The sequence below is a fragment of the Corvus kubaryi genome, unplaced genomic scaffold (genome assembly GCF_017639235.1).
Source record: "Corvus kubaryi isolate FWS band 111438036 unplaced genomic scaffold, C.kubaryi_AGA036_p1.0 37052, whole genome shotgun sequence".
In the NCBI taxonomy this organism is placed as follows: Eukaryota; Metazoa; Chordata; class Aves; order Passeriformes; family Corvidae; genus Corvus; species Corvus kubaryi.
The window spans coordinates 164,199-189,148 of record NW_024581021.1 but is presented as its reverse complement, the minus strand read 5'-3'; the positions used below and the strand labels follow the sequence as shown (position 1 = coordinate 189,148).

The following is a 24,950-nucleotide window of genomic DNA, read 5'->3' as shown; positions in this document are numbered from 1 at the left end:
GCAGCTCACCTGTTTCACCGAGCAGGAGAAGGCAGGAGAAGTGGATGTGGGCTCCTGCACTTGCTCTGCCTTTTATACTGTCCCACACAGCCCCAGGGCCAGCCTTTGCTCATGGGACGTGTTTCCCAAGCTCATCCTGCATGGAAAAGACTCCCTTCTCCTGCACTGTCCTTTGATTTGGTGCTTCAATGCTCCTTCCCTGTTTCCTTGCTGGTGGCATCCCCATTCCACACTGGAACCTCATTTTATGTGACTTAATTATAGATCAAATGCTCCTCATGCCCAGCACTGTTGATTCAGGTAATTTAGACCTTTATGGTGATCTCCTTGGAAAGCAACGTGTTTTTCCTCCTCTGTCTGGCAGTTTAGTCACTGCCTTGTCTGTCTCACAGCCATTCCCCAATTAAAACAATGCCAGACTCATCCCAGATAGCTCCGGATTCACAAAGCATTTGCATATTTTGCATAAATGTAATTGCAGCTGTTTTTCTGTGTGTTTTCAGATTGTGCCACAGGTCTGGTTTGAATCTCTTGTTGAGAATGAAACCCTGCTTTAGGTGAGAGCCCAATGAGGTCACAAACCCTGTGTGGCACCAAGTTTTTCAGTTTTTCAGTCAACATTCAGCATTTTATTCCAGAAACACCTTCTTGTTTATAGTTTATTGTGTCACTACCTTCACCTTCTGTAGAATCTCCAAGTACATTTAACAACCAAAATCAGAATTTTTAAAAAATGTGGGGCTTTTTTCCAAGTCAGCTTCACATTGGAAGCCCTGTCTGGGAATAATTTCCCCCTTAACCCTCAGAGCAACTTCTGTCAAGTCTCAAGGAGCAGTTTCCCCTTCCCTTTTTCCAACAGGGAGCTGAACTCTGTTTCTCCGTGGAAATAAAACATTCAGCAGCTGGGGGTGGATACAGGCTACTGGGCAAGTTGCTTCCCTGGCCTAATTAGGGCTGGAATGTGCTCCAGTTTTATGTCCTGTCACCACAATTTGGAGGTCAGAATGACCACTGGTAATATCCAGACAACTCTTTCCTTCCTGGAAAGGAATGGGAGCAATTGGGAACTCGGGAGTTGGTGGCGTCCCTGCAATTGCTTGGACACCTAATTTCAGTTTATTTATGGCCATAGCCAAACCCAGAACTCCAAATGCTTCTTTCAGGTGGTGCAGCCAACAATCATTTCTGCTCAGCTGGGATAATTTGAGTGGGTAATTTTGGCTAACCAAGGGGAGGAAGTCTCCAGCTTCAATTTTTCCACCCCAAAACATTTCTGAGGAGAGAAATGTTTCATTTTATTCATTAAAGCAGAGCTTAGCACTTCGTGACTGCAGCAAAACAAGAATTAAACTGACCATGAAGGGATAAAATGATTCGAGCAGTAATTCAATCCCCAGACTGGGGATTTTATTTTGAGAATTATTTTAAGATTTCAATTTGGAGAAGAACAAAACTAATTGGGAATGCATCCTATGATAATTGAGGCAGAAGAAATGATCAGTTCCAGGATGTGATCCGTTCCAGGCCAGGCTGGATGAGATATTGAGCAACCTGATCCAGTGGGAGGTGGCCCTGCCCATGAAAGGGGTTGGAACGAGATGATCTTTAAGGTCCTTCCACCCCAAACCATTCCATGATTCCACAACCGATGGGAATTCTTTTATAAAGTATTTTTTTAATCAAAAAAGGACATTTCACTTGAAGCTTCCTCCCAGCAGTATCAGAACCTCCATCTCTCATTTACCTTCATCCCATATTTCCAAGCCTCAGAGGTGTCTGTCTGCAGCTCCCCGGGGCTGGAGAACAATTGAAGCTTTGGCTTCTTGAAAGGGAAGAACTTCAAAGTCAATCCCAAATATTCATTAATGGTTGAGACACACAAAGTGCATCAGCCATGGAAATATTGCAGCCACAATGCAAAATTGGGATGGTTTTGTCACTCGGGCAGTAACGTCAGCTGAAATTTGGTTACTCCCTGGGCAGACAACATTTGACAGCGTCAGAACCCAGGGTTATTAATTTTTTCATTAAAAAGTTGTTTTGTGTGTTGTAACAACCTCCCACAAAGCCCCTGGAACAGATCCAAGGCTACTTGGGATTCTTACAACGATTTCACGCAGCAGCACTGGGAACAAAGTGAGGTGGGAATGGGGGGGTTCCAACAGGGCCCCGCTCAGGTGAGACCCCACCTGCAGAGCTGCCCCAGCCCTGGGGCCTGGCACAGGGAGGACGTGGAGCTGCTGGAGAGAGTCCAGAGGAGGCTCCAGGATGGGATCTGAGGGATGGAGCAGCTCTGCTGGGAGGAAAGGCTGGGAGAGCTGGGATTGTTCAGCCTGGAGACGAGAAGCTTTGGGGTGACCCAACTGTGGCCTTCCAGGACCTGAAGGGGCCTACAAGGAACATGAGGAGAGACAATTCTCAAGGACCTGGAGTGCCAGGACAAGGGGGAATGGGTTCAGACTGACAGAAAGGAAATGTAGATGGGATATTGGGAAGGAATTGTTCCCTGCGAGGGTGGGGAGGCCCTGGCACAGGTTATTCCATGGATAAGCACCCCTGGAAGTGTCCAAGGCCATGTTGGAGCAGCCTGGGATAGTGGAAGGTGTCCTTGCCCATGGCAGGGCTGGAATGAGATGATCTTTAAGGCCCCTTCCATCCCAAACCATTCCATGGATTCCTGTAACCCCTCCTCACACACTGACGGGCAATCGCTGTGATAACACCAGCCCACGGAATGGATTTGTGAATCCCAGGGAATGGAGTTTATTTGCCCCTCCCTTCATCCAGGTTATTCCATCCATTTAACAGAATTTATTCCATTAAATTTATTCCATTCTTGGGATTTAACATGGATGCAGTGTTGCAAACAAAATTTTTAAAAAAAAGCCTTACGAGGCCAAGAATCCTGACCTCATTAGGAGCTGATTACTGGAATGACAGCTGAGCTTTGATCTGTTTATCTTTAAGGGCTTTTGTTGCTCAACCCGCCACGGGTGTCCGAAGCCAATTCCATGCTCGGGATAATGACACATTAATGAGTACCTGGGACTGGGACGTTTGGTGCACGAAGGATGAGCAGCTCTGCTGTAAGAGTTGCCGCCTCGGGGCTCTCTCCGTCACACCTCGTCATTTAGAGGGATTTAAAGAGAAAAAAAAAAAAATTACTGCTCTATTGAAGGAGCAAACCAGGAGCAGGTAAACAGCTCCAGGCAGGAAATCTGGCTGTAGGGAAGGGCAGAGCTCAGGGGGCACTGGGCACTTTCCCTGACTCGTCCCCTGGGCTGAAAGCTGCAGTTTTTTGCCAAAACAGCCCCAAAATAAGCTTGGGGATGAGGTTTTTTGTCAGCCTTGGTGCAGCTCTTCGCCCTGGCAGAGCTTTAATTGGGAGTGATGCCCAAAGAGGCATTTCAGGCAGCAACCGAAGCCCGAGGGCACAGTGGGGGTGGCCAGAAATGGCCTTTTTGAAAGAATGAGAAATAAAACCCCAATTTCTGTGGGGGCAGAACCATTCCCTCAGCCTTTCCTACGTCCCGCTGATCCTCTCGGAGCCTCCTCTGGACTGGCTCCACCAGCTCCAGGTCGTCCCTCAAGTCCTCCCCCAGGGCTCCAGGGTCACATCACCCCATAAATACGGAGAAGGAATTGGGGTTTTTCTGCTCCTTAATTTTAGCGCTCCTTCCCTCCAAAAAATCTGGGCAGGAGGTGCCATTTTGCAGCAGAGCCTCATCATTCCTGCTTGGAGAAGGTTTGGAGCAGGGAAAATTCCCTCCCTCGCCCCCACCTCCCCACTGCTGGGGCACCCCGAAATAAGCGGGAACATTGGGAGATTTCAGGAGGAAAAGGGCTCATGCTCCATCCCCTTTCCCTGAAAATCATTTAATTTCCCCTTTTTATTCCTATTTCCCCTCCTTTAGCAACTCATCCCGTTTAAAAGAATGAGAAATAAAAAAAAGGCCCCTCCTTGGAATTATTCCTGCAAAAATGGGTGACTCTGCAAAGTTCCCAAGGCAACGCCAGTCCCCGGGAACGGCCCCAGGAAGTTTCAGATTAAAGGATTTCCAAGCTCTTTGCAAACTCTCATTAATGATTTATTCATGTAAAACACTCATTAGCAGCTTTTAGGGATCCAGCAGGATTGCAGAGCTCTGAAAGGGAGTCACAAAGTCATCCTGAAGGACGTGGCAAGGTTGTTAATGGGCATTCTCTGGTCATAAATAGATATTTTAAATATATCTATAATAAATATATAATATTGATACTTAGAAATAAGAATAAAATATTGTAAATAATATAAATGATAAATATTAATTATATGTATTAGAAATAATATTGTATTAGAAATACATTAAGTTTATAATAATACGTATTCTAAATATAATATTAATAATTATAAATATTTTCTCTGGTTTGATTTTGATTTGAAAACTGGTATTTTACTTCTGCCAGATTTCCCAGAACAGGCAAATGCTGGAATTTGTTCCAGAGAAAACCTGGATGTCCTTGGACAGCACTGATTTCTCAGGAATTACACAAAAAGGGAATAATTGTTAAATCAAAATGCGGAGATCACTCACGGTTAATTTTGGATTTAAGGAAAGGTCTCACAGCTGAATTTTTCAGATTGATATAAAAATAACAAATAAAAACCCTTTATTAAGACTTAATAAAGATTTTGGGGCTTGGCAGGGGAATGATTTGAGCAGAGAATTTGGCTTTCCAGTTTGATTCTGAGCCTCACAGTCCAAAAAAGACAATTATTCTGGAATTCTAGGATAGAAAACATCCCTGATGAGGGAACCTGAGCAGAGTGGGAAGGTCAGAAAATGCAAACGAGGCTGCTGGTGTGACCCACACCGAGAGAACGCAGAACTCAGTCCTGAAAAATTAACCTGGAATTAATTAGGACCTCACACACACACAAAAGGCTTCGTTAATATTTCAATTAATTGAAGAAAATTCCTGCAGCTTCACCCTCCTGTTTTTATTTATTATTATTATTATTATTATTATTATTAATTTGCTTTGTTCCCCCCCTCTTTAGCTGTTAAAAAGCAGATAAATCCACACTGATACGATTATTCCTTGGGAACCAAGTCTTTCCTAAGGGATGATTTTTGAGGAAGGAGTTTCATTAAAAAGGAATTATTTTCTGACTGGGGATCATTACCCCATCGTGAGCAATTTGCAGGGCCCCAGTAATTGCAGATTTCTTAAGCGGCAGCTTTAGGTTTCGAAAGACATAAACAAAGGCCTGGATTAATTAGGGATTGGGCCTTAAAGGCTTTAAGCACCTTTGGAAAACTCAGCTCTTTTTTTTTCTTTTTGCCTGATGGAGAAGGGGAAATGGAAAGAAATCCAAGTTCACTGTTCATTCTGAGGGGGATATTAGGGAAAAATTTGTTCTGTTTGAGGGTGGGGAGGCCCTGGTGCAGGTTTTCCAGGGAATTGTGGATTGTCCATCCCTGGAAATGTCCAAGACTGGCTTGGGCAGGGCCTGAAGCCACCTGGGATAGTGGAAGGTGGGAATAAAATGATTTTCAAGGTACTTCCCACCCAAACCATTCCATAATTCCATAAAACAACACATTGGGAGAACGTGACTATAAAGGGCACTTCTAAAACAGAATAATTTGTTAAAACCCAGGGCCGTGTTCACTCCCCGCGCCAGAGATTTCCGGTGTCAAACTGGAAAAGCCATTTCAGGACTCGTCCAAAAGCGCTCCCAGCCCCTCCCTTAATCCCCGCCTGGTGTTTCCAGGAGGTTGGAACTCCCACTCCTTTCTTTCCCAGCTCCAATCCGCCGATTCCTGGCTGTGGGGACTTCTCCTGTGCCCCACGGATCCAATGGAACGGCAGCCAAGGCTTCCGAGAGCTGCTGGAATTGCGGTGGCTGGGAAGGTGATAAATGTCAGCCAGGAGGGCCCGCTTCACTCCAGGCTCTTCCAGCTGCTCCCAGGGTGACCTCTGACAATTCATTTGCCTCCCGTGCTTCCCTGCTAAACCCAGATAATAACTGGAATTAAAATCTGCCAAAGGCAACGGAAAATTCGGCTGCGAGGGAAGGGCGAAGGAGCTTTTTGTAGAGGGCCCAAAAACGCAGAGAGAGCAGAAATCCCCAGGAGTCCCGAAATGTTCTGCGGCGCAAGGGGCTGGAAAAAGGGAATGGAATGAACACGGAGCACTGAGCAGTGTCTGGGGGAGGGCTCACAGAATGCCAGCATCACCTGGCAGCACCTTGTGTGAATTTTATGTAGATACAGTTAATTGTTATCTTTACGAAGAGAAGAGTGTTAAGGAGTTAAAGGGCAAGAACCAAATCTTCATATGTGGATTCTGAAAGAAAATAAGAGCTAAAAATATAAAAAGACAGAAATATAAAAATATAAAATTATAAAAATATAAAATATATAAATTATAAAAATATAAAAATATAAGATATAGAAATATAAAAATATAAAAATAATATAAAAATATACAAATATAGAAATATCAATATATAGAAATATAAAAATAAAAAATAATATAAATTATAAAATTATAAAATTATAAAATTAATATAATATATAAAATTATAAAATTATAAAAATATAAAATATAGAAATCTAAGAATATATTAATATATAAATATAAAAATATTAAAATGATATAAAAATTAAATTATTAAATTATGCAATTATAAAATTATAAAATAACAAATATATTAAAATATTAAGATATTAAAATACAAAAATATTTAGAAATAAAAATATAAAAATACAAAAATATAGAAATGTGCATTAGTGTCCCTTTGTACCTTCATCTATGACATTTCAGCTTTCATAGAACCTTAGGCAGGTTAATTAGAGTTAAATCTTGGGACATCCCCACCTGCCTCGGACACTTCCAGGGATGGGACATCCACAATTCTTATTTCTCTTTCCCCGGATTCGTATTCTAAGTGAAGCCACTGCGAGGTGCCAGGAAGTTGAGCTGCCTTCCTTCCCTGCCTCCCTTTGTTCCTAATTATTATTTACTTTAAATTTTCCCTGGGGCGGCGCCCCCCCCCCAGCATAAATTATCTGCAGCCCGAGAGGGGTCCTAAGGCAAAAGCGTTTATGGGAAGCTGGGAACAGAAGGGTTCGGGCTGATCCCAAGTGGTTTATGCAGATTTGGGCATCGAGGATGCAACACAGAGGCTGGAATTGTGCTTTTAAGGGTGTCCCCAAATATTTAAGTGAGCCCTATCCCGGTATTCCAATAGGATTTAAATTAAGGACACCTTTTATGTAGAAAATAAATAAATGGAAATGTCTGGGGGACTGTTACCCAAAATATTCCTGGCTGCACAACCAGTGGCTCATTCAGAAATCTCTTTCTGTGGGAATCCTAATTTGTCTCTTTATTATGATTTTTCTGACATTGATTTCCCCTTTAAAGTATTTTTTTAAATATTTTAAACCCATGTCTGCTCACTCAAAAATGTTGATAAACTGCGCACCCCGGTTTTCTCCAATATTTTCATGGTTTTATATTAAACTTAAATCTCCAATTTGTGTTAAATTAAGTTTTCATCAGGACAGAACAATTTCTTGCCTACTTTTTTCCCCTTTAATTCTGTCCGAGAAAACCTGCATGGAAACCAGTTCCAACCTTCCCTTTCCCACAGTTTTATCCTTTACAACCCAAAAACTGGGGGAAGAGGAGGGGGGGAAAAAAACCCCAACAAACAAAACCGTGTGACACTCGGTGACTTCACCTTGAGTCAGGAGCCAGAAGTCGTGGGTGGGATCTGGGTGCCTTTAATTGCACCGGGGTCAAACCCTGCGGAGCCCAGGAGCAAATCCAGCTGCTCCACTTAAACCCCATCCCAGGATTTGTAAGGAGCAGATGGAAGATAAGGCAGAGCTTTCTCGCTGGGGTCAGCCCTGTTCAGAGGAGTTCAGTCCAAGAGAGGCTGACGCCGCGAAATTCAAGATTTATTGAGAATTTATGGAATTTATCGAGAATTATGGAATTAGGGATTTATTGTTCTCCTTATCCATGGATATCCAGCTGTGTAGGGGTACAGTTAATGCCTTGGGAGGGTTTTTGGAATAAAAAAATCCCATCCACCCTGGGAAATCATAAAAACAACGCTGCTCCCTGATAGGAAATGATGCCGCTGCAGCTCCCTGGAATCCCTTCCACAGAAGCTGAGAGGGAAAACCCAATGCAAATAAAAGAACCCTTGATCAGGCCCTGAAATAACTGAAATGTGGTTAATTAGGAGCAGATCAAGCCCTTTTCTGGCCCTTGAAAGGGCAAAGTGAATCCTGCCCCGAGGGCGTAGCACGCTCTGGGAAGCTCCGAGAGGGAACAAACACAAACAGGGAGCAAAACAGTTTCATTACTTGCAGAAGTTATGCAGGCAGCAAAGTTTGTTTTGCAACTAATTAAGACTTCATGCAAAGAGGGTGTCACATCCTCCAGGCGGTTTGGGGACGGGTATAAAAGCATTTGCTACGTAGAAGCCTCCTAATCACTTTTCTTTTACTCTTCTCCTTGGGTGATCCGGGTAAGTCAATTTTGACTCAATTACTGAATTTTAAATCAATTATTACTATTATTATTATTATTGCTATCTGAATATCAAATGACAGGGTGAGCTCGTGAAAGGACGAGGGGGTGTTTTTGCCAGAAAGAGCCTTTCTATTATCCTTTAGTTCGGAGTTAATTGAAGTTTTACATTTCAGAGGGGAGAGTTCAGCTCATGGAAACCAGGGAGGGCACAGAAAACTCCCTCTGAATCCTAAAGGATCTCAATAATTCCATGGTGCTCTTTTCATATTCTAAAGACTCGGCGTCATTACAGAAATGGTCATTAAAAATTTAATTTCTACCATGTTCCCACCCTCAGCTGTCTTCCAGGAGCCTCCGGTGTCTTTTAAGTTGGAGAAACTGTCCTAAATATTTTCCCAATCCTACAGAGAGCAGAACACGGATTTTCCGTACTCGAAAGCCACTTTACTGCTGGTTTGGGTGAAAATACATTTCTAGTGTTGAATTCCCAATGTAGAAGGAACATCCAAGTGCTCCTTTTTCACCTCCTTTCAGGAGTTCTGGGATGAGCTTTGCCAAATTCTTTGTCTGCATTGAACCACTCGATAATCCCAACCCTCAGACCAATCTTCTTTTCCCAAAGCCAAAATCACCCCGCTGGAAAAATCCTCCGTGGTTGCCTTTTCCTCACCTTCAAGTCTAGAGGAGATTGGACTTGAATGCATTGGAAAAAACCTCAGAATTCCCTGAGGACTGGGAAGGTTAAAACGGGATGTTCAGGTGGAGATGTCTGAAATCCCCCCTGGATTTTGTGTCCCCCGCAGATTCCTGGGGTGAAGTGGGAACTTATTTAGGAAATCACTTCAAGCCCCCACTTTGCCAGTCCTTAATTTCTTCCCCAGCAGCTTCAGGGAGATAAAGTGAGGAAAATTATCCCTTCTCCCTCTATGTTTTCCTTGCCCAATTCGTGTGGGCACAATCCAGGGCAAGCACGGCCTTGAATCTGTAATTAAACAATGCCCAGAAAAAATCTGGCCTCAATATCGGGCTCGGTTTAAAGAGCTCTGGGATTTCAAATATCCAGCTGGTCCCTAATGAGACCCATAAAAAATGGGTGGATCTCCAGCCTGGATCTCACTGTTCCACTTGGGACCGGGTGGGAGGAGGCAACAAGCTCCAGCCTCCACATTTGGGATTTAAATGAGGATTGAAATCCAAGTTTAAAATCTGGGATTGAGTTGGGAGTTGTGGTTTTCAGTAGGGTTTCCATTGCCTGTAGGAGTGGGAGGGACACACCGAAAATCCTGGGAAGAGAAGCAATAGGATAAAAGCTTTTTGGGATTAAAATAGTGGTGGTCTAAAAAATACCATTTTATTGACAACAAGGAAGTTCAGAAGGGTTTCTCAGGAAGGACAAGAATTCCCGGCTGGAATTCCTGGACGAACACTCAACTCCCACCTGAGCTCTGGAATTCCCAATTGGCCAAAAATCCCCATAACCACGTTACCAAAACCTTACTATTTAACACAGAAATTTCCTGCTCGACCGAGGATGGTTTTTCTCACTTTTCCCTCTTTTCCCGCTGTTTTCCAGCTCTGCCTCTGCCCCATGTCTCCCTTCCACGAGTGCTGCCTCCCCGCAGGCCTGGCGTGCCCCGAGCCCTTCGCCGTGACCTGCAACGACACCTGCGTGATCAAATACCCCGACACCATCGTGGACATCGTGGAGCCCGACCTGCCCCCCTACTCCGTGATTTACCCCGGCCCCACCCTCACCACCTTCCCCCAGCAGACCATCGTGGGATCCACGGCTCTGCTGGACCTCAGGAAGTTCCTGGGCCCCAGGGGATCCCATGGGTTTAGGGGTAGGTGTGGTTTGGGGTCAGGTTTTAACCCCGGGTTCTCCTTTTGGGATCCAGGGAATTTTAATCCTTTTCCTCCTCACTTATCGCAACTGTTTTGTTGTGGAACTTGCAGGCCAACCTAAACCCTGCCTGGATATCTGTGGATAGACTGAAAAGCACAACTGAGCAGTCAGACAGAGCCCGACTAAGTTTATGGATACTGGATTGTAGAAGTGCCGAGCTCCCAAGGTTCCCATGGAGTCCATAAATCCATGGATTCCTGGCACTAGACCTGCCCGAGGACTAGAATTTCCAAACTACGAGAAAACTGAAATTTCTCTATTGACCTCATTCCAAATTGGGACGAACCAAAGCCCAGAATTTCCCAAGAAACAAGATTTTAAAAAATAGATCTCTATTTTTCTTTTTTTTTTTTTTTTTGGTTTGCTAAAAGCTGTGTGTCAATAAATTCGTTTTTATGCCAACCCGGACGTTTTATTATCAATTTCTCTCAAAATAAAAAATTATAAAATCCATCCAAAAAAATACGACTGAAAATCTTGGGTTCCAAAATTAAATTTTATCCAAATTCCTCCTCATTTGTAAATTTTGCTGAACCAGCATAAAAAGGAAATAAATAAATCCACTCTACTTGGCATTTCTGAAAATTAGGAATTTGTAGCTCCTTGCTGTGCTTTATTCCTGCTTAGCCCCGCCTTGTAACGCTCTCCCAGCTTCTTTTCCTGCCTTTATCTCATTTAATGCGAGCCAGGGGAAAAAGACCCAACCAAAATCAAAATATTTACAGCAATTGTAAGAGCAAATCTCTTTGCAAAATCCTTCTTCTCAAATCTATGAAAATCATGGGAGTGGGGATTTGTTGTGGACCCTCCTGAAGTCCTGGAATTCTTTGATTTTATCCTTTCCAGCGAGTTTTGCACTTGTAAATTGAGCTTCTCATTCCCATTAAATGCTGTCATGCAGATGCACTTTTGGGTTTTGCTTTTTTAGGATGGTTTGGGGTGGAAGGGACCCCAAGGATCATCCAATCCCACCCCAGTTCCATGGGCAGGGACATTCCCACTATCCCAGGTGGCTCCAGCCTGGCCTTGAACACTCCCAGGGACAGGGAATTCATGGAATAACCTGTGCCGGATCCTCCCCACCCTCACAGGGAACAATTCCTTCCCAGAATCCAACCCAAATTTCCCCTTCTTCAGTCTGAACCCACCCCCCTTGTCCTGTCACTCCAGTTCTGACGGAAAACTTCTTCCTCTACATTTTATTTTGAACCCTTGTGAGTCCCAGCAGTGACTTTGGGGCCTTTTCCTGAGGCTCAACAGCCCCAAATCAGCATTAACCAAACCACCACTCAAAACTGATGAGATTTTGCCTTTTCGAAGAGTTCATCCAGCCTGGATTTCGGTGTGAAATGCTGCTGGGCCCAGCACAAAAATGCAGATTCTTTTTTTCTAAATTAATTGAAGCCCTGGAATGAATTTTCCAGCCGACTCACAAGGCTGTTCCCCAAAAATAGGACAAAAATCCTGGGTCAGGCGTGTGCGGGCAGGACCTGTCACCTTCCCTGGGACAAGCCAGGCAAGGACAATCTGCAACGTGGGGATGTGCAGCTTAAAATGTGAAATAAATAAAGATTATAAATATACATATATATATATATATATATATATTTGGTAATAGCGAGAAGTGATTAAGCCGAGAATTAATGAGCTCACGTTCCCCCACTGGAATTTCCAGGGAATCCCGTTTCCACCACCCTCCCTCACTCCCCCCCCCCGGGCCTTTCTGTCCACACGAATCCATTTAAATTCTTGGAATCCACAACTGAAATCTGCAAATCTGCTTTGTCCGTAAATCAGCCCCAGCTCCTGAACAATCCTTCCCCTAATGACAGAGAATGCTCCACAAACATTAATTATGTTTGTACACAAGAGCATTGCAACACAAACACGTTGGATTTGGACATCCAGATGTTGAGCAACAGCTGCACTTCAGAAACACACGGATGGGGATTTTGGGAGCGGCGGTTTTTCAAGATGGTTATTTTGCATTTTCTTCGTCAGGAGCTGGTTTGGATTTTCAGGGAATCAGCTTCTGCACGCCCCGGTGCTTGGGGAAGGAGTTGGCAGAAATTCCAAGGTGGTGGGAGCCAAACTTCACTTCCCCTCAGGGATGCAGTTGCATCATCCCAGGGTTTCATTGGGCAGGAATCTGGGATGTTTGGGTATTTTGGGTATCTTGGATGGCCCCATGGACTGACTGCAGCAATGGTTTGTTAATAAAGTTAATAAATTACAATCCACCCCCACAGGAGCATGGAACGGGTTGGGTGGGAAGGGACCTTAAAAATCCTCTCATTCCACCCCCTGCCATGAGTAGGGAACCTCCCACTGTCCCAGGGCTCTCCAGCCTGGCCCAGGATGCTTCCAGGGATGGGGAATCCATGGAATCACCTCTGCCAGGGCCTCCCCACCCTCACAGGGAATGATTTCTCCCCAGTATCCCACCCAAATTCCCCCTCTGTCACTCTGACCCCATTCCCTGTGTCCTGTCCTGAGGAAAAGTACCTCTCCAGCTTCCCTGGAACCCCTGCAGAACCTGGAGGTGCTCTGCGGTCTCCACACAACCTCCTCTTCTCCTCTGCAACCACAGATTCACCCCAGGGACTGTCCCAGAGTCTGTGACGGGAGATTTTTGCTCCCTGGACCAAGGAGGGGACGCTGCCTCTCCTCCGTCACCTCCGCTGGGGTCTGCGCCACGCCTGCGCTGCTCAGCGGCCCCCAGTGCCCTGGCATCCGTGTCCCATGTGAAATTTGGCTATGGATTTGATGCCTTTTCCTGGTCTTAAAATCAAGAGTCATACACGGTTAGAAGGGGAAAAGGGATTTTACCTTGGTGTTTATTTTAAGGATCCTTAGGTGCACACATCCAGGTCATATGCATCGAGATGCACCCCGCCCAGTCTATCTCTGTGTCTCCCTGTCCCCCCAACATTGGGTATAACATTATAGGTTTTACTAATTAGCAGATCTATCAAAGATTCCCCAATGAGAGGCTCAAGTGAGCCCCCCTCCCCAAGGAACCTTCCCCTGGATGGTTCTATCTTAGTTTACAGAATATGTTCTGGAGAGGACCTTGGGGTCTGGGGCACACTGATCCCTAGCTACAAAGCTTCTAAAATGTTTAATCTCTCAGCTTAACAAACAAGTCCAAGAATGTAGGCAAAAAGCACTGGGAATACAGAAGGTGTAAAAAGGTATAACAGGGGTATAAAAGAAAAGGCAAAAACTCTTCATGGCATCAGATTCCCTCAGCAGCCCCAGGGCCCAGGGCTCTGAAGGAAGGTGGCGCGTGCAGGACGTGGTGGCAGCGCCGGGAAGCTCCACAGGGCTGCAGGAATGGGAATCCCTCAGGCCCAGACTGTGGATTAAAGTCAGGTTTTACTCTGGTTTTCCTCCCTCTCACAGCTCCTGCAGTGCTTGAGGTTTGATTTAATCAGATTTGTAATCCCAACTACCTCCAGCATGGGAAGTGCCTCTCCGAGGGTCAGAAGGGGCAAAATTATTCCCTGGGAAATCTCCAAGTGTCCTCAAGGAAGGAGTTTCAGAATATTCATGACTGTTGTGGCTGGATTTCCATAGGCAAAGTGCCTGGTGTAGAGTTCCCTCATGTGACCCAGCTCAGGAGTCCTGGAATCAGACCTTTCCTATCCTGCAGAGATCCGATGCAGCTGATAAAACCCTGGAATGTGCAAAGGGAATGTTCATCACCTTTCCAGCAAGCAGAATCTCCATTCCCAATCCCCCCTGACATCCCTGCCTTTCCTCCTCCACCTCCAGAGGAGCTTCCCCCAAGTGCAGGACCAGCACAGACCGCGCCAATTCATCATATTCTTATTCTTCCCTCATTTCCTAAATTTGCATCTTCTTTTATTTTCTTCATAAAAAGTTTCTGTTTTGCCCTCTCAAGGAACGTTCTGGCAGAAACATTTACAGATATTTAGAAGAAATAAATCCCAAATCCTCATCTTTGAGCTATTTTTGCTTTTCCTACCCTAAACATCGAAACAGAAGATGGGACGAATCAAACCATGTCTTATCATACTCCAGCTGTTCAAATATCAGGTGATAACATCACTTAATTAGGCACAGACACTTCATTAATGGTGCTTTGTTAATACTCCAGCCCCTGAGCATTTGAATTTCCATTAAATTCAGCCCCCCAGGGCAAGCTGGTGGCAACAGAGGCCGGTGCTGGCCAGAATTTGTCACCCTGGAGCACCCCAGGAGGACCAGGGTGACTCCCAGCAGATGCAGCTGCCACACCCTCAGCTTGCTAAAAATACCCGGGTCCTCCTCCTGCATCCTTTGTTTACATTCCTGCGGTTTGCTCCTGATTAAATAACCCCGGCTTTCCCTGCCGTGAATCCTCCTGAAAACCGGAGGAGCTCGTGTGGGATTTCCCCCGGAGGGAGGAACTCACTGGGTAAATCCACCCTGTTGGGAGCCGGGTGGGAAAATTCCAAAGCCAAGTGGGAATAAATTCCAAAACCGAGTGGGAATAAATTCTAAAGCTGGGTGGGAATAAATTCCAAAACCGAGTGGGAATAAACTGCAAATCCAAGTGGGAATAAATTACAAAAACAAGTGGGAATAAATTCCAAAGCTGGGTGGGAATAAACTCCAAATCCAAGTGGGAATAAACTCCAAATCCAAGTGGGAATAAATTACAAAAACAAGTGGGAATAAATTCCAAAGATGGGTGGGAATAAACTCCAAATCCAAGTGGGAATAAATTCCATAGCCGAGTGGGAATAAACTCCAAACCCGAGTGGGAATAAACTCCAAATCCAAGTGGAAATAAATTCCAAAGACAAGTGGGAATAAACTCCAAATCCAAGTGGGAATAAATTACAAAATTGTGTGGGAATAAATTCCAAAATCGAGTGGGAATAAATTCCAAATCCAAGTGGGAACAAATTACAAAGACAAGTGGGAATAAATTCCAAATCCAAGTGGCAACAAATTACAAAGACATGTGGGAATAAATTCCAAAGCCAAGTGGCAATAAATTCCAAAGAACTTTGGGAAGGCAGCACGACATTTGCAGGCCCCACATTACAGATCAGGGATGTTTGGGCCTTTTATTTTCCCACATCCATTTCTGCCCTGCTGGTGCCAACAGCTCCTCCAGCACCTTGTCCCAGGTTGGGTTATCCCAGGAATGATCAGGGATCACCCCTGGGGTTGTTTTGTCACAGCCAACACGGGGCAGGCTTTGTTTTTAATGTGACACCTCGGACAGGACAAAGCGGAGGGACACGGAACCCACATTGGTCTGTGGGGTTTGGAGCAGCCTGGGACAGTGGGAGGTGTCCCTGCCCCATGGGAAGGGGTGGAATGGGATGGGATTTAAGGTCTTTCCACCCCAAACCAGCCTGGGATTCATCCTATGCCTAACTCCGGGAAAATGAGCGGCACCTTCAGCGTCCCTATTTATAAATACATTGAAGCAGATAGAAATTCGCGGCGTCATGGAATGGAATGTTGGAATGGTTTGGGTTGGAATGGAGCTCGAAATTCATCTATTTCCAAGGGCAGGGACACCTTCCACTATCCCAAGTGGCTCCAACCTGGCCTGCGACACTCCCAGGGATGGGGGAATCCATGGAATAACCCGGGCCAGGCCCTCCCAGGGAACAATTTCTCCCCGATATCCCACCCAAATCTCCCCTCCGTCACTCTGACCCCATTCCCTGTGTCCTGTCCCCGCAGTTCCTGAGGAAAAATCCCTCTCCAGCTTCCCTGGAGCCCCCCCTGGTGCCTTTTCCTAACTCAAGGGTTATCATGGGACAGAAGGAAAACGGGCACCCTTTTTGTGCTCTGAAACGAAGAGTTTGGAGTGGCTGAGAGAAGAAAAACCTCGGGATTTGTGGGGAAGCTGAGGCAGGTTGTGCAATGCCACCTGGGGCAAGCAGAGGGAGACGGAAAGTCACCAGAGGGCCTCGGATCTGGGGCTCTGCCTGGCTCTGGGCTCCACCCAAACACCAAAAACCAGGATGAATTTAAAAAACCAAGGAATTCAGGTGTGCTCCAAGCAGATTTTATATCATTTAAATAACTGAATTTGCTTTCCTGCCCGGACCAACCTGGCATTTCAATTTTCTCGTAATTTTATATTTATATATAAATGTATCATATCTATGTATCATATTTATGCACAACGTTTATACATAATGTGCATAATTTGAATATATTTTTATATTTTTATATAATACTTATGTTATATTTACATTGTATTTATATAATATTTGTGTATATTTATATATTTTAATATAAATATATACACGTATTTATATAAAATATATAAATATACAAATACATAAATATATGTTAATATTTATATATAATATATAAATATATTTTATATAAATATATTAATAGATAATATATATTAATATATTAATATATTAATGCATAAATATTTAAATATATAAATATAATAATATATAAAAATAAAACTATATGTGTATAAATATATATAAATAGATATAAATAAAACATCTCAGTACAGCTCTGGTCAGCACATGTTGAGGGAGAGGTTTTTCTTCTGCCTCCTCCCTTCATTCCCTTTCCCTTTGTTCTCCTCCAACATTTATTTCCCTGAGTTTATCCTGCCATCAGGTCTCAGTCATTGCTCAGGATTTAAAATCGGGTTTAATCCCAGCTGGAAGTGAACAAAAAATACAAATCCTGGGTTCTGCTGCTGAATTTAGGGGGCTTGGCTGCTCTGTGAAGCCCTGGAAAGACTAAAAAACCCCAGTGAACCTCAATGCCCCAAACACATCGGGGTCCTGACAAGGCTGGACCATCCTAAAAGAAAAATTCCCTTTTTTATCAACCAAAAAAACCCTCCAGAAAAGGCTCTGCTCTCCCGACCTGGCACATATTTTCGGAGAAGACCCTCCCTGCCTCGCACCCACCCCACGGATGGTTCATTCAGGAGCCGCACTTCTGTTCCACCCTCCTCCTGCTGCAGGAATTTGGGACTGGGGAGGTTTCTCTGCAGATGCCCCGCAGGATGCACCACCCTGGGCGTGCTCTGGGGCCTGGGCAGGTTCCACGGACCCAGGAATCCCTTGCCTGTGCAGATTTGGGATTTATCCCCAGCCCGGGTGACGCCTCCTCTTGGACAATCACCTCCGAGCAGGTCAACCGAGGTCATCTCTGCCCTTGTCCTGATTAGGCCGGGGGTCACCGCCTCAGATTTTGGGGATTATTCAACTTTCACTGGCGCTGTGCGAAATCAGAATTCCTGCTAGTGCAGAAACGCGTGGATCCGGACGCTGAGTGACAATTTAATTGCCATTAATTACCTGCTGCCACCACTCCGGAGCTGCACCTCGGCTCCTCCTGCCTCGTGGGCGGAATTGTTGCTGATGCGATGTTTGTCCCGGTGATGTCAGCGGGCAGAGCCTCTTTGAAGTGAGGACAGCGAGGGCTGCAAAGCTCCAGCAGCGGAGCACCCACGCCAAATCCTCGTCCTTTGATTATTCCTTCATTAGGCAGCGCTCCTGACTCAGCTGGACCAGCCAAGCCCCGGGGCTCTGCAGCCCCACAGAACCGGTTCGGTCACAAAAACCACCCTGGCTGTCATTAAAGCCGCCCCTGCCCTGCACAGGGATGTAATTTTCTAAAACAATTTAGGATTAATGGGCCCCGACGATATTAAGGCTCTGTGTTGTGGGGTTTCAAGTCTACGCTCCTTCTTTATTCCCTTTGTTACTCACGGAATGGTTTGGGCTGGAAGGGAGCTTAAAACTCGCCCAGTTCCACCCCTGCCACAATCCCAGCTTGTTCCAAGCCCCGTCCGGCCTGGCCTCGGACGCTTTCTTCATTTTGGTGGATTTCTCCTTAAAATCGGGGCTAAACCCTGCCTAAATATTCTGGCTCTGAGGGATTTAGGAGATCTTTCCTGCAGGTGCTTTCCGTGCTGGGTAAAGGATGCAAAAATAAAAGCGGGGGCTTTTCCATGGCTTTTTAAATTATGGGAGAATGAGGAATTTCAGTCTTTTAATTCTGAAAAAATATTTGGAAAAGTTTTGAGAACGGATTTTCCCAGAAGTTCCCTGGAAAAGCTGTGCCAGGGCCTCCCCACCCTCACAGCCAGGAATTCCTTCCCAGTATCCCACCTAAATCTCCTCTCTTTCAGTTTGAATCCATCCCCCTCGTCCTGGCCCCACAATTCCTGATCAATCAGCCGCAGTCACTGGAGCACAACACAAAAATTGGGTGGAAAGTAGAAAATTCTGGACAAGATTCTGAGGAATTTTGAGAAGGGTTGGTCCTGTTGTATTCTAGGGACTGATTTTGCCGGCCAGGATTCGGTTCCTGGATTGGGAACTCCCAAATCCTACAGGGATCAGCTGAGGCAACTTCACCAGAATCCTTTTGGAGGGGTGAATTCCACACTTGGGATGAATTTCACATTTGCTCCATGTCAGCAATAATTTAATTCTCCTGGTTTGGAACAGGAATTTTGAGAGGCATCCTTGGAAGGGGGAAGGTCTTGGAGCAAGAAATTCCAAAGGGTTGTAACAGAGACATGGAAAATTTCAGGAGAAGAAAATGGACGGGTTTTGGCAGGATTTTGAGCTCCTCCTCATAGACAACATCCATCCAACCTGGTCTGGATTAAATCCTGGAAAACTGAGGATTCCTTTACCATGGACATGGCCCCAAAAGGCTGAACAGAATCCCACACAGCCCCAGCTCTTCCCTGTTCGTGAAGAGGCCACTGGGAGGACCTTCCCAAAATCCCCGTGCTCTTTTCCTGGGGCTCAGTCCACTCTCTCATCCCTCCGGAGGGAACCTTTGTGCATGGAAATGCCCACATCGAAATGAGGCAAAACCATCCCGGGGCGTCTATGACATCACAGGAATTATTCCGATTTTATGAGGCACCTCCAGAGATCCCCCAGGGCTTTGGAGCTTATCAGGAATATTCCGGAGACATCAGAAAATGAGATTTCAAAGAGGATCTCAAAAACTCTGGGAGTTTGTCATCCAGGGAAATCATCTCATGGTAATCACAATAATGACATCCTAGAGGATCCGGGCTGCTGTGACCTCACAAAGAATAAATTATGGAAAGTGTTTCATCAACTCCTCATTTTAAACTTCACAATCGGCATAATTCATAAACGGCTTCGTTTTTATTCCAAAGATAACTCTGAGCTTTGCTCTTTAGATTTGCACCAGATTCCTGACTGAGGAGCACAGCTGTAAATCCCATCAATATTTTGGAAAGAATCCCTGATTTTCCAGCGTTTAGACGAGACATGGGCACAAATTCCCAGTGTTTGGTTGTGCTTCCATTAGGAAAATCATCTTGGCACGCCCGGCATCTCCAAGATTCCCTGTGCACTCCAGTTTTTAGCCAAGATAAGCTAAAAAGCCTCATTAATTCTCGGTGTGTTTTTACCTCTTAATGAAATCAGGAGGGGAAAAGCAGGAAATTCCGAGATGAAAAGACCTGGCGGGTTCCCATCTGCATTTTGGGGTTATTGCCCAACGCGGCTTTAGATAATCATAAACAGTGAGCAAAACAATTCCTGCAACTCCAGGAGCAATCCCTGCACCGGGCTTTGCTCCCGGAGTAATTAAAGCGCTTTACACAAAGGGTGTCTCAGCCGCTCCCGGCGATCCGGGCGAGGATATAAAAACTCTCTCCACGCCGGGAGTCTCTCACTGCCTCTCCTGACTTGTTCTCTCTGCCTCTCTGAGTAAGTTTTTATTCCCCGGCTCTAAAAACCTTGAGTTTCCCTCTGCTTTTGGTGGATTTCTCCTTAAAATCGGGGCTAAACCCTGCCTAAATATTCTGGCTCTGAGGGATTTAGGAGATCTTTCCTGCAGGTGCTTTCCGTGCTGGGTAAAGGATGCAAAAATAAAAGTGGGGGCTTTTCCATGGCTTTTTAAATTATGGCAGAATGAGGAATTTCAGTCTTTTAATTCTGAAAAATATTCGGGGAAAGTTTTGAGAATGGATTTAAATTCGGGTTTGATTGTGTGGCACGATCAGGGAGAGGGGTTTAGGACTGCTTTGGTGTGGAGGGCGAGATCCAGGGATTCAGCGGCTGGGGAGGGGGGAATTCATGGAAAACCTGGTTGGAAGTGAGCTCGGTGCAGCTCCAGACGTGCAGCTCTGCTGTTGTTTGAATCAGCGCATCTTTAATTTAATTGGAGTCACATCGAGCTACACCAAGGGATGATTACAGCCTATTAACGTAACTGTGCTAATAACTTTCATTTCTAACGCTTAAAACTGATTTAAAGTTCTAAAGTGCTTTCACGGAGATTAAATTCAGCATTTCTCTAGGTCAAAGCTACGTTCTAACTTGAGGGAATTCGGAGGAAAATGCCCTGCATGGGTTTTTTGCATTTATTTTTTTAATTATCACAACGAAAGGTTTGACTTACAAGCTTAAAAAACTATTCTGATGCTACACCAGGCGAGTGGTGGGAGGATTTAACCTGAAGAAATAAAGACGATTGAATACATTCCCCCAAGGTGAAACTGTAATTTTCTTTTTTGAGTTGACTATATCACTGTAAAAAAAATTATATATATAATATTATATAAGTATTTTAATTATATGTTTCACTTATTAAACGAGCACTTTGCACTCCCACTTATTCGCAGCCTTTCGATTTTTTCCCTGTGTTTTAGCAGAATATTTTCCTGCTTGAAAACAACAGGAATCTGCAAGGGAAATAATACAAAAATTAAACAGGGTGCTAAGCAGATTATTCCACACTCAAATACGTGGAAAATCCAGATTTTTGGGTTTTTTTTCCCCCGTGTGCGAGGAACAGAGGTGCTGTGGGAACAAGTTCGGGCGTCCTCGGGAATTCCTCCCAAGGGCCGGGAGGGTTTGGGGCAAGGCTGGGGTTCGGAGGTGGCACGGAAGGAAAGAGGAGGAGTTCTGCTCCGGGAGGAGGAGGAGGAGAAAAAAGGGAAAGTTTAAAGCAGGAATTCAGAACAAATCGGTGCGGGGAAGTAAAGGGTGAGAGATAAATTAGCTCTAAGCATCTGAGGATGCATTAGAGACAAATGATAATAATCACGAGATCAATTCTTTATCTCAATCATCTCTAACAAGACCTTGAAACTGAAATGTCAACAGCCAAGAGCTCAACTCTTGTCTTTATCTCAATTACCTCTAACGAGATATTAGAACGAAATGGCAATAAACAAGCGATCAACTCTTGTTTTTACCCGAATTATCTCTGACGATCTCATAGAACCAAACGTCAATAAACAAATGCGCAACTCTTGTCTTTATCTAAATTATCACTAACGATCCCTTAGAGCCAAATGTCAAGAGCCAGGAGCTGGGAGGGATTGTTGCTTTCGTTTTTGGTGGTTTTGTTCGGGTTTTTGAACTCTGCGAACGAATTGCAGGCGCTGCCCCCCACCGCCGGGCGATGGCTTCCACCCAGCTGGCCTGTGCCACCCCCTGCGAGGCCAAGTGTCCCCAGCCCCTGGCCAGCAGCAGCAACGAGCCGTGCGTGGTGGCCTGTGGCGACTCGCGGGTCATCATTTACCCGCCGCCCGTCGTGGTCACCTTCCCGGGGCCCATCCTCACCACCTACCCCCAGCAAACCGTCGTGGGAGCCTCGGAGCCAGCGGAGGTGGCCGTGACTGAGCCCCCGGCCGTGGCCCCGCTGCCCGCGGAGGTCGCCGGCAGGTTGGAGGCAGCAGGGGACAAAGTGCCAGCCCCGGTGCTGGCCCGTCCCGAGCCGCGCTGCGCCCCCAAATATTCCTACACCTACTCTTCCCAATGGACTCATCCCTGCAATTCCTACCGCTCCGGGAAGCGCTGGACGTACTGAGCTCGGGGCCGTGCGAAGAAGCAGCAAAGGAAATTCTAGATAAATTCCAGTTGTTATTTGGGGTGGAGCTGCAGCAGCGGGCCCGGGGCTGCTCCGGCTCCTCCTGAGGAGCTGCAGGAGCTCAGCCCCCGGGAAAGGCAGGCTCGTGTGGCCATTCCTCGTTTTTCCTTTAGTTTAGAGCTGTTCTCCCGCAGCTTTCCAGCGTAGTCATCCGCTTTCCGTGGTGCTTTGGCTTATCCCGGATTTTTTACTGGCACTGAGCTTAGAGAGGTGACTTAAAATGCTCGGAATTGCACAGGGCGACGCTGCCAAAAGGGAAATTCCCAGTTTTGACAGGCGGCATCACTCGGATGCTGGTGATTTGCCAGAGCCTCACTGAACCCCTGGAACGATGCTCTTTGTATCCTGTACAGTTTTGTTCCACAATTGTAGGAAAGCTTCTCTTTCCAAATAAATTTTTCTGTACCAAAATACATTTTCTGGTTTCCTTTATCACATAAAAAAAGGGGAGGTTTGGGTGGATATCAGGGAAAGGTTCTTCCCCCAGTGGGTGGTGGGGCACTGAACAAGCTCCCCAGGGAATGGGCACAGCCCCGAGGCTGTCTGAGCTCCAGGAGCGTTTGGACAATGCTCCCAGGGACATTCTGGGATTTGGGGATGTCTCTGCAGGGCCAGGAACCGGACTTTGATGATTCTTGTGGGTCCCTTCCAGCTCAGGACATTTTTTAATTCTATGATAATAAATCCCCGCATTCTATGATAATAATTTCCCTGTTCTTCTATTTTCAGTTGAACCTACACTGTTGTTTATCCTCATTTATAGACATTCCATGTTTCTTCTTGGGGTTCAAATGTCACGAAATCCCAGGAACACTTCTTATACATTAAATGTGTGCTGAGCATTTGACACTCCCCGGGCCCCTCCTGAACCCCTGGCAGTGTCCGCTTTTACAGCAGGTCCTGAAAGGGCTCAGGTGATGCTTAGCCCTTGATTTACCACCTCCATCTCAGGACAGGGCAAATTTCCATCCCTTTTTCCCAAGCCCAAAGCGAGACGTGGATTTGTGGGTGGAGGAATGTGCAGCCCACACATGGATCCCACCTACCTGAGGCCACAGCCAGAGCTCCTGCCTCGCGCAGCTCGAAAGACTTTTCTGGGAGAATTTCAGAGCTGCCACGAGGGGTTTTAGCAAAAGAATTCCCTTCTCAGGAGGTTTAACAAGGCCATGGAGCTGCACTGGGATTGGGGAGACCCCCAGGATGGATCCAGGCTGGGGAAAAGCAGCTGGAGCAGCCCTGGGAGAAGGATTTAGGGGTGTCCTGGGCTGAGCCCCAGCATGGGCAGCAGGGGAGGGGGGGAATTTTGCCCCACTCAGGTGAGACCCCACCTGCAGAGCTGACCCAGCCCTGGGGCCCAGCACAGGGAGGACGTGGAGCTGCTGGAGAGAGCCCAGAGGAGGCTCCAGGATGGGATCTGAGGGATGAAGCAGCTCTGCTGGGAGGAAAGGCTGGAAGAGCTGGGATTGCTCAGCTTTGGGAAGAGACCAGGGGTGACCCAACTGTGGCCTTGCAGGACCTGAAGGGGCTACAAGGAACATGGGGAGAGACTTTCCCCAAAGGATGGAGTGCCAGGACAAGGGGGAACGGGTTCAAACTGATAGGGAGGAGGTTTAGATGGGATATTTGGAAGGAATTCCTCCCGGTGAGGGTGGGGAGACCCTGCGATGGATTTCCCAGAGCATCTGGGGCTGCCCCATCCCTGGAAGTGTCCAAGGCCAGGTAGGAAGGGGCTTGGAGCAAACTGGGACAGTGGGAGGTGTCCCTGCCCATGGCAGGGGGTGCAACGAGATGAGTTTTAAGGTCCCTTCCCACCCAAACCATCCTATCGTTCCACGATTGGATATTTCACACCATGGCTCAGTCAGAGACTCATTGACTGCCAGGATCAAGAAATCCATAACAAAAGAAATCGTTCATGCAATGCAGGTTCTTTATTGTGGATGAAGCAGGCCGTAGGCAGTGTCAGCAAGAGACAAACCAGCCCAGCTACAGTGCACTGGAAACACAAAAATCCTAAGGCAGCAGCAAGGCACAACCCAGGGCTCCACCCCAGAGGTTCCCCCTTCCCAGGGCGGGTCGGGAGTCTCGGAGCTGGGCAGAGCAGGGCAGACCCTCACCTGAGGGTCAGCACAGCTGGGTGGGATGGCAGAGAGGGGGGAGCTGGTGGAGGCAGTGCTGGAAACCCCAAAGGCACCGGCTGAGGGGCTGCAGGGTCACCCTGGCAGGTGATGGGGACCCTGCAGCTCCCGGGGCTGCTGGGCCACCCCTCAGCAGGGGCTGCAGCTTCATCCTGGCTCAGGTGGCAGAAGACAGGAGGGGCTGGTGGTGGAGCCCATGGGCAGAGGCAGCACTGAACTCCAGGGAGATTTGGGGTTTAGCAGGGCCCACAGCCACCCCCGAGGGACCGGGAACCACGGCCCCAGCCACCACAGGCTCCATAACCCCCATAGCCCCCATAGCCTCCAAAGCCTCCATAGCCTCCAAAGCCCCCGTAGCCTCCAGAGCCCCCGAAGCCTCCACGGCCTCCAAAGGAGCCACCAGAGCCGCCTCCAACGAAGGGAGCTCCGGCCGAGCCCACAGAGCTGTGCTGCGGGAAGGAGCTGAGGATGGGCCC

The 24,950-nt window shown here is 46.4% G+C and overlaps 3 protein-coding genes across 4 annotated transcripts in view; 2 read left to right on the top strand and 1 right to left on the bottom strand.

The window, feature by feature from the left end:
• LOC121661076 (feather keratin 4-like) overlaps positions 1-103 on the bottom strand; it is a 14,435-nt gene extending 14,332 nt beyond the window's left edge. Inside the window, exon 1 of one of the 2 annotated variants that reach the window (XM_042020842.1) lies at positions 3-103. The gene's annotated coding sequence lies outside the window, so the exon portion shown is untranslated. The remainder of the gene's footprint in view (positions 1-2) is intronic. The other variant, XM_042020841.1, reaches the window with a different exon arrangement.
• Positions 104-8,437: 8,334 nt separating this feature from the next.
• Positions 8,438-11,350, top strand: LOC121661080 (beta-keratin-related protein-like). Its single transcript, XM_042020848.1, has 3 exons — positions 8,438-8,533; positions 10,112-10,382; positions 10,495-11,350. The coding sequence occupies exons 2-3, from the start codon at positions 10,127-10,129 to the stop codon at positions 10,527-10,529; spliced, it is 291 nt and encodes a 96-aa protein (XP_041876782.1). The 5' UTR covers positions 8,438-8,533; positions 10,112-10,126; the 3' UTR covers positions 10,530-11,350.
• An 8,709-nt stretch (positions 11,351-20,059) lies between these two features.
• LOC121661073 (beta-keratin-related protein-like) lies at positions 20,060-22,749 on the top strand. Its single transcript, XM_042020837.1, has 2 exons — positions 20,060-20,166; positions 21,846-22,749. Exon 2 carries the CDS (start codon positions 21,869-21,871, stop codon positions 22,274-22,276), a length of 408 nt encoding a protein of 135 aa, XP_041876771.1. The 5' UTR covers positions 20,060-20,166; positions 21,846-21,868; the 3' UTR covers positions 22,277-22,749.
• Positions 22,750-24,950: the final 2,201 nt, after the last annotated feature.